This window comes from Mastomys coucha, unplaced genomic scaffold, assembly GCF_008632895.1.
Source record: "Mastomys coucha isolate ucsf_1 unplaced genomic scaffold, UCSF_Mcou_1 pScaffold19, whole genome shotgun sequence".
NCBI classification, from domain to species: Eukaryota; Metazoa; Chordata; class Mammalia; order Rodentia; family Muridae; genus Mastomys; species Mastomys coucha.
The window spans coordinates 20,490,803-20,507,288 of record NW_022196901.1 but is presented as its reverse complement, the minus strand read 5'-3'; the positions used below and the strand labels follow the sequence as shown (position 1 = coordinate 20,507,288).

The following is a 16,486-nucleotide window of genomic DNA, read 5'->3' as shown; positions in this document are numbered from 1 at the left end:
AGAAAGAAAGAAAGAAAGAAAGAAAGAAAGAAAGAAAGAAAGAAAGAAAGAAAGAAAGAGAGAGAAAAGAAAAAAGGAAAACTATAAGAGGAAGTCTTTGTTTCAAGGAAATATACACTGACAACTTTAGAGATTTTTTCCTAAGGATATTTGCATTAGTATGAAATGATTCCAAATTAATTTACTCAAATTCATCAGAGCTGATCCAGAGGCCATGGAGGGGTGCTGCTTACTGGCTTGCTCCACATAGCTTGCTTAACCTGTTTTCTTATAGAACCCAAAACCTCTAGCCTAAGGATGAACCACCTACGATGGGCTGAGCCCCCCTCCATCAATCACTAATTAAGAAATGCCCTAGCTGCTGGTGGTAGTGGTGCATGTCTTTAATCCCAGCAGTTAGGAGGTAGAGACAGGCAGATCTCTGACTTTGAAGCCAACCTAGTCTACAAAATTAGTTTCAGGACAGCAGGCCTACAGAGAGAAACTTTGTCTCAAAAATAAATAAATAAATAAAAAACCAGAACAAGAGAAAGAGAGAGAGAGAGATGGGGGAGGGAGGGAGAGAGCCAGATCTTATGGAGGCATTTCCTCAATTGAGGCAGCAACTTTCAGAAAATTCTAGTCTGTGCCAAGATGACATAAACTAGCCACCACAGATAATTCTTCAAGAATATGAAAAGAGACAGAGAAATGACACAGAGCCAACCTCATACCTTTTCACAAGGAAACAACTTACAAATCTGTTGGAAAGTGAATTTTCAGGAAAGTTCCAGTAACTGAACTAATAAGTTTTAAACTCCATTCAGGCATGTCTCCTGTGACATACTCCTAGAAAAGGTCAAATCTGATGCACGGTAGTATGTCATGTACTATGTGTATGCATAAGATTTGTACTCATCGATATACAAAGTATAAATATTTTATCTATTTAATCAATGGGCATTTGACAGGCAATAATAAGAAAATTGTTCTACTCTCCACTCCTTCCTTCGCCCAAGACTTAACAAAATGAGCCAGGGAATATAGTTCATCTGCAAGAGTGCTTCACTAGCATGCACTGAAGTGTTGATGCCTAGAATCACATAGAGGAGTAATGCTGGCCTGTATTTCTAGAACTTAAGAAAAAGAAAACAGAAAACAAAGGCAAACAACCAACCTAATGAAGCCAAGAGCTTGAAAAATTCACGGGCTCAGTGTATTTCCACAGTTCTTTCTCTCTTCCCACCCCAATTATTTATAAATAACACAGCCAGTCATTGGCTTTTGCCTCAAAAAGGACAAAAGAGTGTGCTTGCTCAGTAACAGTATTAATCTTCCTTTTACTCCGGTTCCGCTGTTCTGTCCAGGGTAGTCTCCTGGTCTCAAACGATTATCTGCCTTCAGCCTCAGGAGTTGTTCGGACCACTGATACACTAAAAGCCCAAATCAGTAAACTTTTGTCCTAGTATTTATGAGACACTAAAACTATAGCCCAGACAATAGCCTGATCCGAATCTTGGTGATTCCCCTGCCTCAGCCTCCTGAGCGCTAGGATCACAGGAATACACAACCATGGCAAGATGTACTTCAAGTTTCTTTAGAACAAGTAAGTACGGGGAGTGGTGACGCATGCCTTTAATTCCAGCACTCAGAAGGCGGAGGCAGGCAGATTTCAGTGAGTTCGAGGCCAGCCTGGTCTACAGAGTCCCAGGACAGCCACGGCTATATAAGAAACTTGTTTCTAAAAAAAATTAAATTAAATTAAATTTAAAAATCAAGTGCATGTTTTTAATTTTGCCTGATAAAGTCAAGATGAGTAACAGAAGAGAACGAAAGGACTAAAGGAGACGCAGGAAACTGGCGTCACCGAGAGGGCGCCGCAGCTTTACTGCGCATGCTCCCGGCTTCTCTGGCGCAGAGCCCGCACAGTGCGCACGCGCACACAGGGTCGTTGCTCTGACTGGCTGCGTAAGTCGCGTTTTTGCTAAATGGCGTTGCTGGCGGGTAGGTTGAACCTGAGGAGCTGGCGGGGAGATGTGCAGCGACTTTCTCAGGGCGGAATCCGGGACAGAGGTGAGAGCCGTGGAGCGACGGGAAGGTCACCCACAGGGGGAGGTCGCCGTTCGGTGCCCAGGGCCATCGTGGGGGCGGCGCGACTGCCGCCAGTGAACCTGTCAGTGAAGGCGAGCTGTGCGGCAGGAGCTGGGAAAGGGAAGGCCACCAGTCGAGGCATCTGTAGACGTTTTCTGAGTTTAGGTAGCTTGCTTCAGCTCTGTAACTAACCTGCTTGTGGCATCTGGCCCTCTGTATCCCAGAGCCACGCAATCTATTTCCCTCAGAAACCGTTAGCCGTTAACGTGTATTACTGGTTCAAGTACTGTGTCAGCCAAGAGTTGGGAGTAAGAAACAACAACAAAAATCAACATGCATGGTGGTGCACGCCTTTAATCCTAGCACTAAAGAGGCGGGGGCAGGCAGATCTCCATGAGTTTGAAGTTGATCTGGTTTATATAGGTAGGTCCAGGCCAGTCAGGGCTGCATAGTGAGACCCTCTCTCAAACAAAATGTAATAATCGAAGCTGCGGTAAAATGTACAGTATATGGTAAAGGCGTGCCTCTCCAAAAGAGGGTCTGTAAGACAAATTGTGGGAGGAGATGACTTATGTGTTCAGAGAGGATCCAGGTAGCTCATGCTGGCCTTGAACTTGCTGTGCAGCTGAGTATAACCTTGACCTATCTGTCGATCGCTCGATCTATCTATAGAAATTATGTAACTGAATATGTGTTTGTGGGTTAGTATGTATCCATGTGTGCAGATGAATTTGGAGGCCAGAGGAAAAGGTGTCAGATCATCAGGAGCTGGAGTTACTAGCATCAAGTCATTTGAGCCAAACTCATATCCTCTGTAAGAGCAAAACCCATTCTTAACTGAAATCTATCTCTCCAGCCCCTAACTGTCAACTTCTGATCGTCCTGCCTTGCAAATGCAGGATTACAAGTGTGTACTACCATGCCCTGTTATCCACTGCCAGGGATGGGATCCAGGATTTCATGATTACTCAGCACAGGCTCTGCCACCAGAGCTGCAGTTCCCAGCCCCTGGCCTGGCATTTTAAGGATTGTCTGCAGTAGTTTGTTGCTGAGAAGGGAGACCATACATACCTGTTGCTCGCTCAGATATGGTCTGAATTGAGCAAGGGCAACATGGAAAGTAGCGATTCTCAACCCATTGGTCACTGCCCCTTTGCAAACCTCTATCTTAAAAAATATTTACATTACAATTCATAACAGTAGTAAGGTAACAGTTATGAAGTAGCAATGAAAATAATTTTATGATGGGGAGTCACTACAACAGGACCTGTGCTAAAGGGTTGAAGGATTAATAAGGTTGAGAGCCAGTGATTTAGGGAAACAGCCAATGGTTTTGTAGAGTCAGAACAAAGACATTGCTTTAAGCAATGGGTGGCATATGCATCTCCTGGTGTAAAAGCAGAATGATGGAGTCACACCGTACTCACACACATACATACACACACACACACACACCACAACACTGTTTCTCCCAGATCCCCCACCAGGCTTTTTTCTAAATGCACTGAGCATGGCAACTTCATAATACACTATAAATATTGATAACAGTGTCTGGTTTTCATAGAGAAAAAAAGCTACAGAGCTACCCCTTTGTCATAGACAAATATTACGACAAAATAGCATTTACTTAAAAATAATTAGTTTTATGTAATCACAGACTTACAAACTTTTTTATTTATATAAATTTTGCCTCGTGCATATGTGTGTGTACCTTGTACATGGCTGGGCCCATAGAACCCAGACAATCATCAGATCCCCTGGAAATGAGTTACAGTTCTCAGTTGCCATGTCAGTAAGACTTGAACCTTGACCCTCTGCAAGAGCCATTGCCCCAGCCCCTGAAATACATTATTTTGTTTTTGTTATTTTTGTTTTCACGACTGGGTTTTTCTGAATACTCCTGGCTGTCCTGGAACTCACTCTGTAGAGCAGGCTGGCCTCAAACTCACAGAGATCCATCTGCCTCTGCCTCATGAGTGCTGGGATTAAAGGCGTGCACTACCACTGCTTGGCTGGAAAAACTTTTTTTAAATGAAGAGGAAAGGGCTTTGCTATGCTCCTCCTATGACCGTTTCCTTTTGCACTTCTTTTTGTTGATTTTGTTTTATTGAGGCAGAGCCTCATATGGTCTAGGCTGACCTTGAACTCACAATGCCTCTACCTCAGTACTAGAGTTACAGGAAGAACCACCATGGTTGGTTTCTGCATTTCTTTCTACTGGTCTTTTCTACCAAAATCACAACTTAAACAAGATTAAAGTAAAACCAAGATGTTACCCTGTAGTACCACAACCTCTCGCTCCATTTCTTTGCCTGTTAGAGTAGTCTGTGCCCTTTGCCTCTACTTCCTTAGCTCCAGTCATGGAGTCTGCCATCAGCAACACCAGCAACCTTTATACTGCTGAACACAGTAGAATTTCCTACTCTTAAAATGCCCATTAGAAGACTTCTGTCCAGGCCAATGCTACATGTCTGAAATCCCAGCATGGGAGGCCAACCTATACTACATATTGAGCTCCAGGGCACCTTAAGTTTATAGTAACCATGTCTTAGAACAAACCGTATGATAGTGGGGAGCATGTGCAAATGAAGTTTTCTTCCTTAGGAAAAGTTGGAAGATCATGATGGTTTATCTGAATTGTTAGCTTGATAGCATTTAAAAATCACCATGAAAACAAATCCCTGCTCATGTGTATGAAGGATTTTCTAGGTTGGGTTCATTGAGGTGGGAAGACATCCTAAATGCAGGCTGTGCCTAGCCTAAAGACTGGGATTCCATACTGAATAAAAGGAGGAAGTGAGGTGAGCACAAGTGTTAATGCTTTCTCTACTTCCTGACTGAGGATGCCATGTGATCAGCCTCCCTTCTCTGACTTGGTAGTCTGTGTCTCAGAACTGAGACACAATAAAACCCCCTCCCTCCCTCTGTGTCTCCCTCCCTCCTTTCCTGACACCTGCTTTGCCAGGTATTTGTCTCAGCAGTGAGATAAGTAATACACAGAGGATGGGAGGTTGTGTCCAAACTTTATGAAAGTGGTCAGCATTCTGCTATCAGAGGTTCCTGCAAAGCTGGTGCTGTAACTCCCTCAATTGGCAGAGTGCTGGCCTAGTATGCTCAGGACTCTGGCTTTGATCTCCAGCACCACATAAAACCAGGCATGGTGGCAAGAGTTAAAGGCTGTTGTGTTACAGAGTGGACAGGAGGGTAGAGTCTGGCAAGACCCGTAGTGGGTGAAGGGCTTGCCATGAAGCCTTACAACTGACATTGAGCCCCAGAACCCACATGGTAGAAGAATAGAGTGATTTCTTCAGGCTGCCTTCTGACCTTAGCACATGTGCCATAACATACCTGCATGTGCACACATAGACATACAATAAGTATAACTTTAAAAAATGTTCAAGTTCCTTTTGTTACTGATAGCCCACCAGAGATAAACACTCAGTTTATAGTCACTTGAAAGTCTTTATTCCAGCTGGCTGGGACTACACCCAAGTGTTCAGGGACCTGGGAATGTCCAGAACACGGGATTTTAAAGAGCAGAGACCTCATCACGGCATCTCCCTTAGCAGCTGCAGGAGGGTTCCAAAGAGTAAGCATTTTGAAGCAAGTAGTTTTAAGAGAAGCGTAAGGGCAGGTCCAGTGCAAACCAGCAGCTAAGATAGCAGTCAACTGGAAAGAGTTCCTGCACAAACAGGCAGTGTTAAGGAAAACTCAGATAAGCTAACTAGGAAATCCTGACCTTGGGTTCCTAGACTAGAGTTGGGTTGTTTTCATGGGATTCTTCATCGAGGAGATTAGATTCTAGTTAAACCTCAAATGACCTCAGCAAGAATATAAGATGGAGGAACGTCTGCACTGTCTAGCCCTATAATGGTTCAGTGTGTCTCAGACAGCACTGCTCAGTGTCTGTCTTTTCTATTTGCTGTGATAAAACACCATGACAAAGCAACTTTGAAGGAAAAAGTTTGGCTCACACTTCAAAATCACAGCCCATCATTGAGGGAAACCAAGGCTGGAACCAGAGCAGAGGCTGTGGAGGAATACCTCCTAGACTACCTACCAAGAGAAGTGGGATAGGTACTGCTCAGGGTGGCCTAGGCTGTCCCTCGTTAATCACTAATCAAGAAAATACCTCACAGACTTGCCTATGGACCAGTCTCAGTTGAAGCTTCCCAAATGACCCTAAATTGTGTCAAATTGACAACTAACCAACACACCTAGCATGCCCAAGGCCCTGGGTTCACTAATCAGAAGGATTAAAAAAAATTGATACTATACTTTTCCTAGCTCTTGTAGATCTTGTAGATTTCTTTCTAACTGAAATATTGAAACAATCTGGTGTAACCTCCCAATAAAAAATCTGTTTGTGTGTACATGCACATATTCCATGCCGCATGCAGAAGCAGTTAGGCTGATGGGCCAGCAAGCTACAGGGATCCTGTTTCTTCTCACCCTTCCACCTTAAGTGTTACATATGTACATTATTGTATGTTATGATCTAAGCTGTGCACACCATAAAGTCGCACCATGTGACAGATCTCACATAGAAAGTTTATTAGGGAGGAGTATTCAGAGGCTGCCTCTGGGCGAAGATGGAGGGAAAAAGGCAGTGGGAAGAGGAGGGACTGACCTTTTATAAGGAGATGTAGCCCATGTGCAGGGAGAAGAGGATATGCAGCTCATGGTGACAGTAGGATTGTGTTGCATCTCCGTAGCTAGTGATGAGTATCTGCTGTTGCTGGGTGCCTGGGGCAGGTGGAGGAGATGCCTGACTGCTAACACTGTACCTGCCTGGCTTAACATCGTTCTGGGGCTCTGAATTGAAGTCCTCATGCTTGTACAGCATCACTGAAGTACCCTCCCAATTAAAAGTTGATCATATATCCAATGAAATACTAACTTAAGTTGAAACTTTAGTCTCTATAAATTGCTTTTGAATGTAATGTTTAAATAGGTATATCTTATATAGTTTTCACTTGACTTTTATGCATTTATCTTTCCTTTTAGCCTTATAAAATGGTTGGCTTTAAAAAGGTAATTATAAAGCAGCAATCCTTCTGGAACTACATTTAGAACCCTGGGATTTAATCATAATATCGGAGTAACAGTTGTCTTTCTGTGTAATATAGACAAATGCTTTGTTCAAGATCCAAGCCTGGGTCTATGCCCTGAAGGGCAGTTGAATTTTAGAAGCAGCTGAGAAGTCTAATTTCACATGTGGAAAGAATTAATCTTCTGATTTCATTACATTATATTTAAATTTTTGAGATGGAATTTCACTGTATTGTCCAGGCAACACTGGAAACTTAAGATCCCCAGCTTAAACCTCCCAAGCATCAGAAACTGTAGACATGGGCCACCATGCCTAGCTCTAGACGCTTGTCCTGTGATAAAACACTCTTACCGAAAGCAACTTGGGGCGGAAGGTTTATTTCATCTTATACCTCATATAACTCATATTTCATCATATAGCCCATCATCCTGGAAAGCAGGAGTCATAAAGGGGTGCTGCTTACTGGCTGGCTACCAACCCATGGCTTGTTCAGCCTGCTTGCTTTTTTTTTGTTGTTTTTTAAGATTTATTTATTTCATGTATATGAGTACACTATCACTGTCTTCAGACACACCAGAAGAGTGCATTGGATCCCATTACAGATGGTTGCGAGCAACTATGTGGTTACTGGGAATTGAACTTAGGATATCTGGAAGAGCAGTCAGTGCTCTCACCCACTGAGCCATCTCTCCAGCCCTCAGCCTGCTTTCTTATAACACCTAGGACCACCAGCCCAGGATGGCACCCTTTACAAAGGCCTAGGCCCTCCCTAGGCCATTGCTAATTGAGAAAATGTCCCCACGGGGTTGCTTCCAGGCCAGTCTGGTGGTAACATTTTCTTAATTGAGGCCCCCTTTTCCCAGATGATTCTAGCTCGTGTCAAGATAACATAAAAACTAGTCAGCACATCCTCTGATTTTAGAGAATATCTGTGAGAAAGCCAGACTTGCACATTGATCATATCCACATCAGGGCAACTGCTTCTTACCCACTGTCCACTCCAGCCGCCTGCCTTCTGTTGCAGGGTATTTGATCACACTGTGAACACCAAAATTGTGCTATTTACTGAAAAAAGCTGTTTCTAATTGTGGTGTGGCTCAGCCTTAGCACACACATTTAATCCCAAACATTGATGGTAAAGTTAGTTTGTAGAAAGACACACCTGTGTTTGAAAATCTAATTGAATGGCAGACAAAGAGATGAATCAGAGAAAGATTTGACAGAATAGGATATGCTTAACTCTCATGAGAAGAGACAGGAAAGGAAAACTACTTAAGGGGCAGTGCAGAGAGAGGAAAAGGGAGAAAAGAGGCAGTTTTATCAGGACAATTACACAGAGGCAGGTTATGGAGAGAGAACAAGCTAGACATAGATGAAGACAGAATGAGCCAGAAAATGAGGAGTCAGAAGATTCTAACAGATTGCTAGAATTAGTTTGAGGTCAAGCAGAGCAATCCTGGAGTGGCAGAGAAAGAAGCCAGATTGAATCAGTCAACTTTGGAGAAGAATTTGAGCCAGAACAGCTGAGTTGAACCAGCCAGCCTGAGATCAGAAAAAGAAACATTGAGCTTATTCTGCAGTAAGTCTCAGAAGCTAAAAACATTCTAGGCTTAGATATATGAAGACTAGAAGCTTAAGGCCTAGGTTAGTAGACTGAGGTAGTAAACCTCAGAAAGGACAATTACTTCAGGTGAATAAAAGTTACTTTTAAAGCCTTCCTTCCCTCCCTTTCTTTTCACAAATATGTGCAAGACGTTGGCTTCAGGTCTTGTTCCTCAGGAATTGTCTACATTCCTTGAGACATAGTATGTCACTGCGACCTGGAGCTTGCCAATTAATATATGCTGGCTGGCTGCCAGGGGCCACGCCGATATGAGTGGCCTGCATGGCTGCCATGGTGATGTACAGGCCTGTGCTGCTACTGAGAGCCATGCCTAGGTTCGTGGTCTTACTGTGGCTGGATCTGTGTTGATGTCCGTGTTCTGTGTTACCACTGAATGCCACTCAGATGTCTATGGCCTATGCTGCAGCCTGAAGCCGTGATGATGTTGGGTCTGTGCTGCTGCAGAGGACCATGACTGGTTCTGTGGTTTTACTGCAGCTGGGTCTGTATTGATGTCCATGGCCCATGTTGCCACTGAATGCCAGGCAGATGTCCCTGGTTTATGCCCATGAGCCTAGCTGCATCTGGGTCTGTGACCCTACTGCAATGGGGAGCCCTGTTTGTGCTGATGCTAGAAACCATGTGGAAGCCCATAGTCTATTCTCTTGTGTCTATAAACATAGTACAGGGAAAGCTCAATCCAAAGCAAGACCAAACCCCAGCAGCACAAATGTTAAACCTTGTAGCTCCATATCCAGCACCTGGCACTCTTGATGGAATGGGGCTCTGGTGTGGCCTCACATCCTCTGGGAGAAACCAAAGACAGGCTTGATTCAAATTTACATTAAATGAATTTATTCTTACTACTAGCAGGACTACAGCTAGCTTAGTCTTAGAGCCAAACAACATGCTGTGCAGAAGGGGGTTGAGGTAGATTTTAAAGCAAACATTAGAAAGGTGTGCATTACAGTTGCCCATGGAATCCACAGCTGGGCAGCCGTTTTACTTCCCTTATTATTTATGCTATAGAGTAATAAAAGACTGTTTCATCTTTTCCCCATGGCAAAAAAAAACCCCACATGTTTTAGAGGAGCAAAGGCAGCTATTAATACCCATTATCTTATTCTCTTTTTTTTTCCCCTCTTCATACAGCGTTTCTCTGTGTAGCCCTGGCTGTCCTAGACCTGGATCTGTAGACCAGGCTGCTCTCCGCCTGCCTGTGCCTCCCAAGTGCTGGGATTAAAGGTGTGCACCACCATGCCCAGCCATTATCTAATCCTTTCTCACTTGCAGTCCACTAGGCTCTCCCAGGCATTTCACAGCAAAAGCTCAGTGCCCCTTGAGGATACCTGGCTCCATAGTAAGTTTCTTTAGTCATCACAAGGAATCTGTGTAAGTTATTACTCAGGTCTGAGCACTCAGATGAGTGAAATCCTTTCTGGGCAGGCAAAAACAGAGTGCCATCAGGTTAGGGCTGGCTGTCACATTATTACGGCTTCAAAGGATGTGGGGAATCCCCTCCATTTTAGCTCTGACTTGCAACACACATGGCTTCTCTCTTGAGCTACTCCTGCTACAGATTTCCCCACAGGATGTCTGATGGTCCTGGTATCTTCTGAGGTCTCAGTTGAAGCTTGGGCTCCATCATCATAGCTTCACATACTGACCTCCAAACCTGCCACACATTACTGGTATCGGCAGCTTTCTGGAACTATGGCATAAAACGCCATGACCCTCTCACTCTTACAGTTTGTATATCTATAACCAGGGCATGGCCTGATGTAGTCCTGTCTTGAGATTTCTGCCACCAAACAGATAAATTCTTTACTTTTTAATTCAGCCTTACCCATGTTCAGAACACAACCAGACTCTTTGCTAGACTATAACTGTATGAATGGTCAGTAGGAGCTGGGCCTTAACTGTCCATTTCTCTCTGCATTCTCGCCAGGATGATCCATTAGCTCTGCATACAGCTTTCTAGAGCTTTTCTGCCCATAGCTCTAAATTCCTTCACATTCCTCCTGCAGACATTCCAATGGCCTGAGAAGCACGGGTCAGGCTTATCACAGCTGTAGCCCTGCTCCTTGTTGTCTGTATTTCTTTTCTCAGGACTGTGACCAGATATCTGACAAAGGCAACTTAAGGGAAGAGTTTATTTTGACTTAAGTCCATTGTGAAGGGTACTCATGACAGCAAGAATTTGAGATGGTTGGTCACACTGCATCCTCAGTCAGGAAATAAAGATCCAAGGAATTTGCCTTAGTGAGCTTTCATGTGACACAGCCTAGAATCATCTGAGAGGAAAGCTTCAATTGAGGAATTGCCTAAATCAGACTGACACAGAGGCATATCTGTGGAGTACTGTCTTATTTAGTAGTTGATCCTGTAGGGTCCAGCCCACTATGATGGCACCACCCAAAAAGCAGTGTTCCTTCATGGCTTCTGCTTTTCCAGCCCTGATTTATATCAATGGTGAATTGGGAAGTGTAAGCCAATTAGACTCTCTCCTCCGCTAAGTTGCTTTTGGTTAGAGTGTTATATCATAGCCACAGAAAGGAAACTAGGACTCTATAGCTCAGCTTGCTTTCCTTGTTCAGACTAGTTCCCTAGCCCCAGTCTTGGCATCTCCCACATCGATGAGGGCTCTTTCCTCTTCAGTTAACCCTCTGTGGAGCACTCTGAGGCACACCCGAGGTGTGTGTCCATAGTGGTTATGAACCCAGGCAAGTCCTTGCCTGTTTCATGTTACAAACTCTTGCAGTTCAAAACAGCTTATGCTCTGCCTGCACACTGTGCGCTCTGTGTGTTCGGCTGCACCCATCTCCTACACCTGGTGCACCTGCCGCTGGCCTGTGTGCTTGGACTCCTACTTTTAAAATACAATTAAGCCTGGAGCTCCCTAGGGAGTGTTTTCTTGCCTTTCCCCTGAGACCTTTTCCCAGCTAAATAAAGTGGGACAAATTAAATCAGACCACTGCATAACTGCCGTAAGTACAAAAAATATTATTGTAAAATACACCAATGATAGTTTGCCATTAGTAATTTGTCTATATACCCTACAGTTGCTATCCATTCCTTTAAAGGTTCAGACTCACTTCAGTAAATGTGACATATAAATTGAAAGTTAAATATCTTGAAAATAAATGAACAGGGATGGACATGGTGGCAGGTGCCTTTAATACCAGTACCTGGGAAGCAGAGGGCAGGTGGCTTTCTGTGAGTTTTTTGAGGCCAGCCTGATGTATATAGTGAGTCCCAGGCCAGCCCAGGAGGAAGAAGAGAGCGGGGCTGGAGAGACGGCCCAGCAGTTAGAGTGTGCTGCTCCTGCAGAGCACCCATACTGGTGCTCACACCCCTGTTAACTCCAGATCCAGGATATCCAACATCCTCTGCTGGCCTGAGGCACCTCTGTACACATGACGTTATGTGTACACACATAGACACATAAACAATAAAATCTTTTAAACATAAATATAATATTTCTCCTAAGCTGTATCTCTTTTTTAATATTTTCCTCTAAATCTTCAAAATTATGGTCTTAAGGATTTTTGAAATTTACGTAAATAATCTCTAGAACATCATATCCAGTTAAGTAATACTTCCCCTCTCTCTTTTGTAAGCTCCTTGCCCGGCTTGAAGGCAGAAGCTCCTTGAAGGAACTAGAACCCAACCTGTTTGCGGATGAAGATTCCCCCATGCACGGTAAAACACAGTGCCCAATCGAAGAGCCTATGACAGGGAGCTCTGTAAGACCCTCCTCGCATAGTCACTGTGCTCCTGCATAGCTAAGTCCACACATAGCCCTAAGAGGAGGCACACTAGCACAGAGAGCTTCTAGCCTTCCTACTTCCTTCTGACATCATCTTCAGCATATACACTGGCCTCTTTCCCAGCGTGCATTGTTCATGGGAATTCTGCTTGGCTTACTTTTCATTCTTTTTCCTTAGAAGTTTGTAGAGCTATAAGGGAGTCTTCAGGTTCCCAATTGTTCTGTTAATATTTCTCCAGCAGGAAAAAATAGCTACTAACTATGTGTGTGATACTAGGAAAACTTACAGGGAAGGTTGACTATTTAAGCTTACTTTCAGTGTAATATATAGAATTTAAGGTCTATAATTGAGTTTTTAGTATAGTCATACAGATGTGTAGCTGTCCTCCCAGGAAGAAACCCATCTGTACTAGTCAGCCCTAGGCAACCATAGCCAGCTTTTTCTGTAGACTTGCCTTTTCTGGAGGTCTTATGTAATTAAGGTAGACTTTCATATCTGTCGCTGTAGCATGTATCAGTAGTACACTCTTCCCCCTTAAGATTTGTTTATTTTATGGATATGTTTTGCCATTGTGTATGTCTATGTGTGGGTGCCTGGTACCTGCCATGGCCACAAAAAGGCACTGGAACCCTTGGAACTGGAGTTTTACATATGGCTGTGAGCTGTAATGTGGGTGCTAGGAATAGAACCTAGATCCTTTGCAAGAGGAGCAAGTAGTCTTAACTACCGAGTCGTGTCTCCAGCCCAGTGCCTGATTCTGTAATGGGGAATAGTCTCACTGTATGCGATCACCATGACTCAGAAGCTGTGAGCAGTGCTGCCATGGTTTTAGTTCAAATCTTTCTGTGGATAGATGGAGTTTGGGTTCCTTGGGTGACACCCATGAGGGAGATTGTAGGTTATAAGCAGCCAAAGTGATTTCTAAAGGTGCTTCATGTTTTTCTCATGGCCATCAGTCAAGTATTGGTTCCAAAGTCCCCACATCCCAGGACTAATTGTCAGTGTGTCTTTGTGCTTACAGCAGCCTGCGCAATTTGGAGTAACACACTACTGTGGTTCTGCTTTATCTTTCCCTGATGGCTGATGATGTTGCATGTCTCTATCTGAGCTCACTCACAGTTTGCCTGTGTTTTTAGAAGAAATGTCATATTTGCTAATTTTAAAGCCAAGTTCCCTTTTTATTGTACTGTAGTAGCTTTACATGCTTTAGATAAGCTGTTTCTCCAGTAGATGAGGCTGCAGTGTACCTGCCCACACTGTTGTCGGCGCTGTGTTGATTCCTCTGAAAGCTGTTAACTTTGTTAAGGTCCTAACGTCTCTTCTTTGCTCATATTTTAGTATCAGAAAGATTTATAACCAGACATGCTGGTACACTCTGGCAGTCCCAGCATTCAGGAGACTGAAGCAGGAAGATCAAAGTTTAAGGCCAGCTTATTGTAGGTAGCAAGATCCTGTTTCAAAAATAAACAAAAGGGTCGATTGTCTTTTTTTCCCCTTGTTCTTTTCTGATTGGAAATGTGTGTTGCTTTGATTTCAGGCCTTTTAAATCTACTGAGACTTGGGCTGTGCCTGAGCAGTGGCTTATTAAAACTAGAGCATACCATTTGCACTGTAGAAGACTGTATTCTCTTGTTCCCAGGCCAAGTGCTCTCTTGATGGCTCTTGCTTCTGGCTTACTATTGGTGTAACTGCTGCCTCTTTGCTGCACCCGTGTGAAGCTGTTCTAGCTGTTATCCTATTTTCTAGAGTGAGTAACCTATCGACGTTTCTGGCTGTTTCTATTTCTCCCTTTAGTTCTGTGTATCTGGCTTCCTGTGTTTAGGGCTTTGAGCATTATGCATATAAAAGTTTATTATTGTTATATCTTCTTGCTGGCTGAACTGTTCATCATTATAAAATATTCTTTTCCCTTGTATTCATCAGGATGATACTATTTAAAACAAAGGCAAAGTCCTAAGTGTTGACAACGCTGTGAGGAAACTATCACGTATCTCTGATAAGACAGGAAAATGGTGCAATCATTGTTGAAAGCAGCACAGAGCTTCCACAGAAGTTAGTGGAACTAGACCTGTCATATGATGTGAACAGCTGTTAGGTGGGAGCAAACGCCCATCGATGACTGGAGGGATAAGCCAAGTGTCACCTGCAGTCCCAGCATTGACAGCTGAGGAGGTCACCAGAGCTGGGAGGCTAGCCTGGCTACAAGGTGACACACACTCACACACACAAGTGGAATATACACACAATAAAATATTTTTCTGCCTTATAAAGGAATCCTGTCAATGTGGATAAAACTTGAGAACCAGGACTGGAGAGACAGCTCAGCACTCAGGAGTTTGGACTGCTCTTCCCGAGGGCCAGAGTTTGGTTCCCAGAAAGATGTCTCCCATATCAGACAGTTCATAACCACCTCAGCTCTAGGAGAGCTTTACACTTCTGGCCTATTCAGGCACTTGCCCACAATGTACATTCCTATACAAATGATTAAAAATACTTAAAATAATTTTTACTTATTTTTATTTTATGTAAATTGGTGTTTGCCTGCATGTATGTCTATGTGAGGGTATCAGATGCCCTGGCACTGGAGTTACAGACAGCTGTGAGCTGCCATTTGGTTGCTGGGATTTGAACCCAGATCCTGTGGAAGAATAGTCAGTATGTTTAACTGCTGAGCCATTTCTCCAGCCCATAAAATACTTTTGAAAAAAACTTGAGAATGATATGTTAAGTGGACTAAGACAAACCATATGATTCTGCTTACTAGATTATCGAAAGCACTTAAATGGATCAGAGCAGAAGCTTTGCAAGGCCTGGGATTCACTATGTAGCCCAGGCTGACCTTGAACTTGTGGCAGTCCTCCTGCCTCAGCATTTAGCATTCTGAGATTATAAGTACACATCTAGCTTATTTCATATATTTTTTAGCCTATATACATATACACATACTATCTAAAATAATTTTTGTATACTAAATTTTTGTAAAATAATAATCACTGTATGTGATACTATTATAATCTTGTTGTGTGATATACATCCCTAATCTCAATTTATGGGAGACTGAAGCTGGAATACCAGTTCAAGGCTAGCCTTAGCTTCATAGAATGTTCAGAACCTGCCTGATCTGATGCTGTCTCAAGAAACTAATAATAATAATAATAATAATAATAATAATAATAATAAAGAAAAAACACAAAAACTGCTTGGCTACTCTGTACATAGTGTTTTCACCTGTTTTATTAAGTGTGTCCATGATAGGATGCTCTCAGTTGGTTCCTGGCTTTTTCCTTCTTTTTCTCCTAATCTGCTTTGACCATTTTTGCCCTGTTTTGTGTCTTATACCTTCTGTTTCTCTGGTTCTTCTTTTCTGGTTGTTTTGTTTTGTTTTAAATAGATTGTGCTCTGGCATGCTTTTTCCCATAACATTTGTTTATTTTATTATCATATGTATGAATATGTTTTGTCTGTGCCCATGAAGGCCAGAAGCTTGGTGTTGACTCCCCTGGAGCTGGAGTTACAGGTGGTTGTGAGCCACCTTCTGGGTCCTGGGTCCTCTGCAAGAGTAGGCAGTGCTCTTAACTGATGAACCATCTTTCTTTTTTTTTTGGAGGGGGGTTGGTTTTTTTTTTTTAAACTTTCCAACAACTTTACTAAGACATATTTATGTACCATAAAATATATTTTTTAAATCAATTCTTTATTTACATGTCATAAGATATCTCCTTTCCCAGTTTCCCCTCCAAAAAAACCCCCAAAAAACAAAGAAACAAAACAACAACAAAACAAACCCCTGTTCCCTCCCCTCTCCCTGCTCGCCACCCCATCCATCCTCTCCTGCTTACTGGCTGGCATTCCCCTACACTGGGGCATAGAACCTTCACAGAGCCAAGGGCCTCTCCTCCCATTGAAAAGGATTTGGCCATCTTCTACTATACATATGCTGCTGGAGCAATTAGTCCCACCATGTGTACTCTTTGGTTGGTGGTTTAGTCC

At 43.2% G+C, this 16,486-nt stretch overlaps 1 protein-coding gene across 2 annotated transcripts in view; it reads left to right on the top strand.

Moving 5' to 3' along the window:
• The first annotated feature begins 1,901 nt into the window (after nucleotides 1-1,901).
• The window catches only part of Xrcc2 (X-ray repair cross complementing 2), a 27,286-nt gene continuing 12,701 nt past the window's right edge, over nucleotides 1,902-16,486 (top strand). The window contains exons 1-2 of one of the 2 annotated variants that reach the window (XM_031380229.1): nucleotides 1,902-2,052; nucleotides 12,347-12,428. In XM_031380229.1, coding sequence (XP_031236089.1) covers nucleotides 2,014-2,052; nucleotides 12,347-12,428 — 121 coding nt within the window. In that variant the 5' untranslated portion in view covers nucleotides 1,902-2,013. The remainder of the gene's footprint in view (nucleotides 2,053-12,346; nucleotides 12,429-16,486) is intronic. The other variant, XM_031380230.1, reaches the window with a different exon arrangement.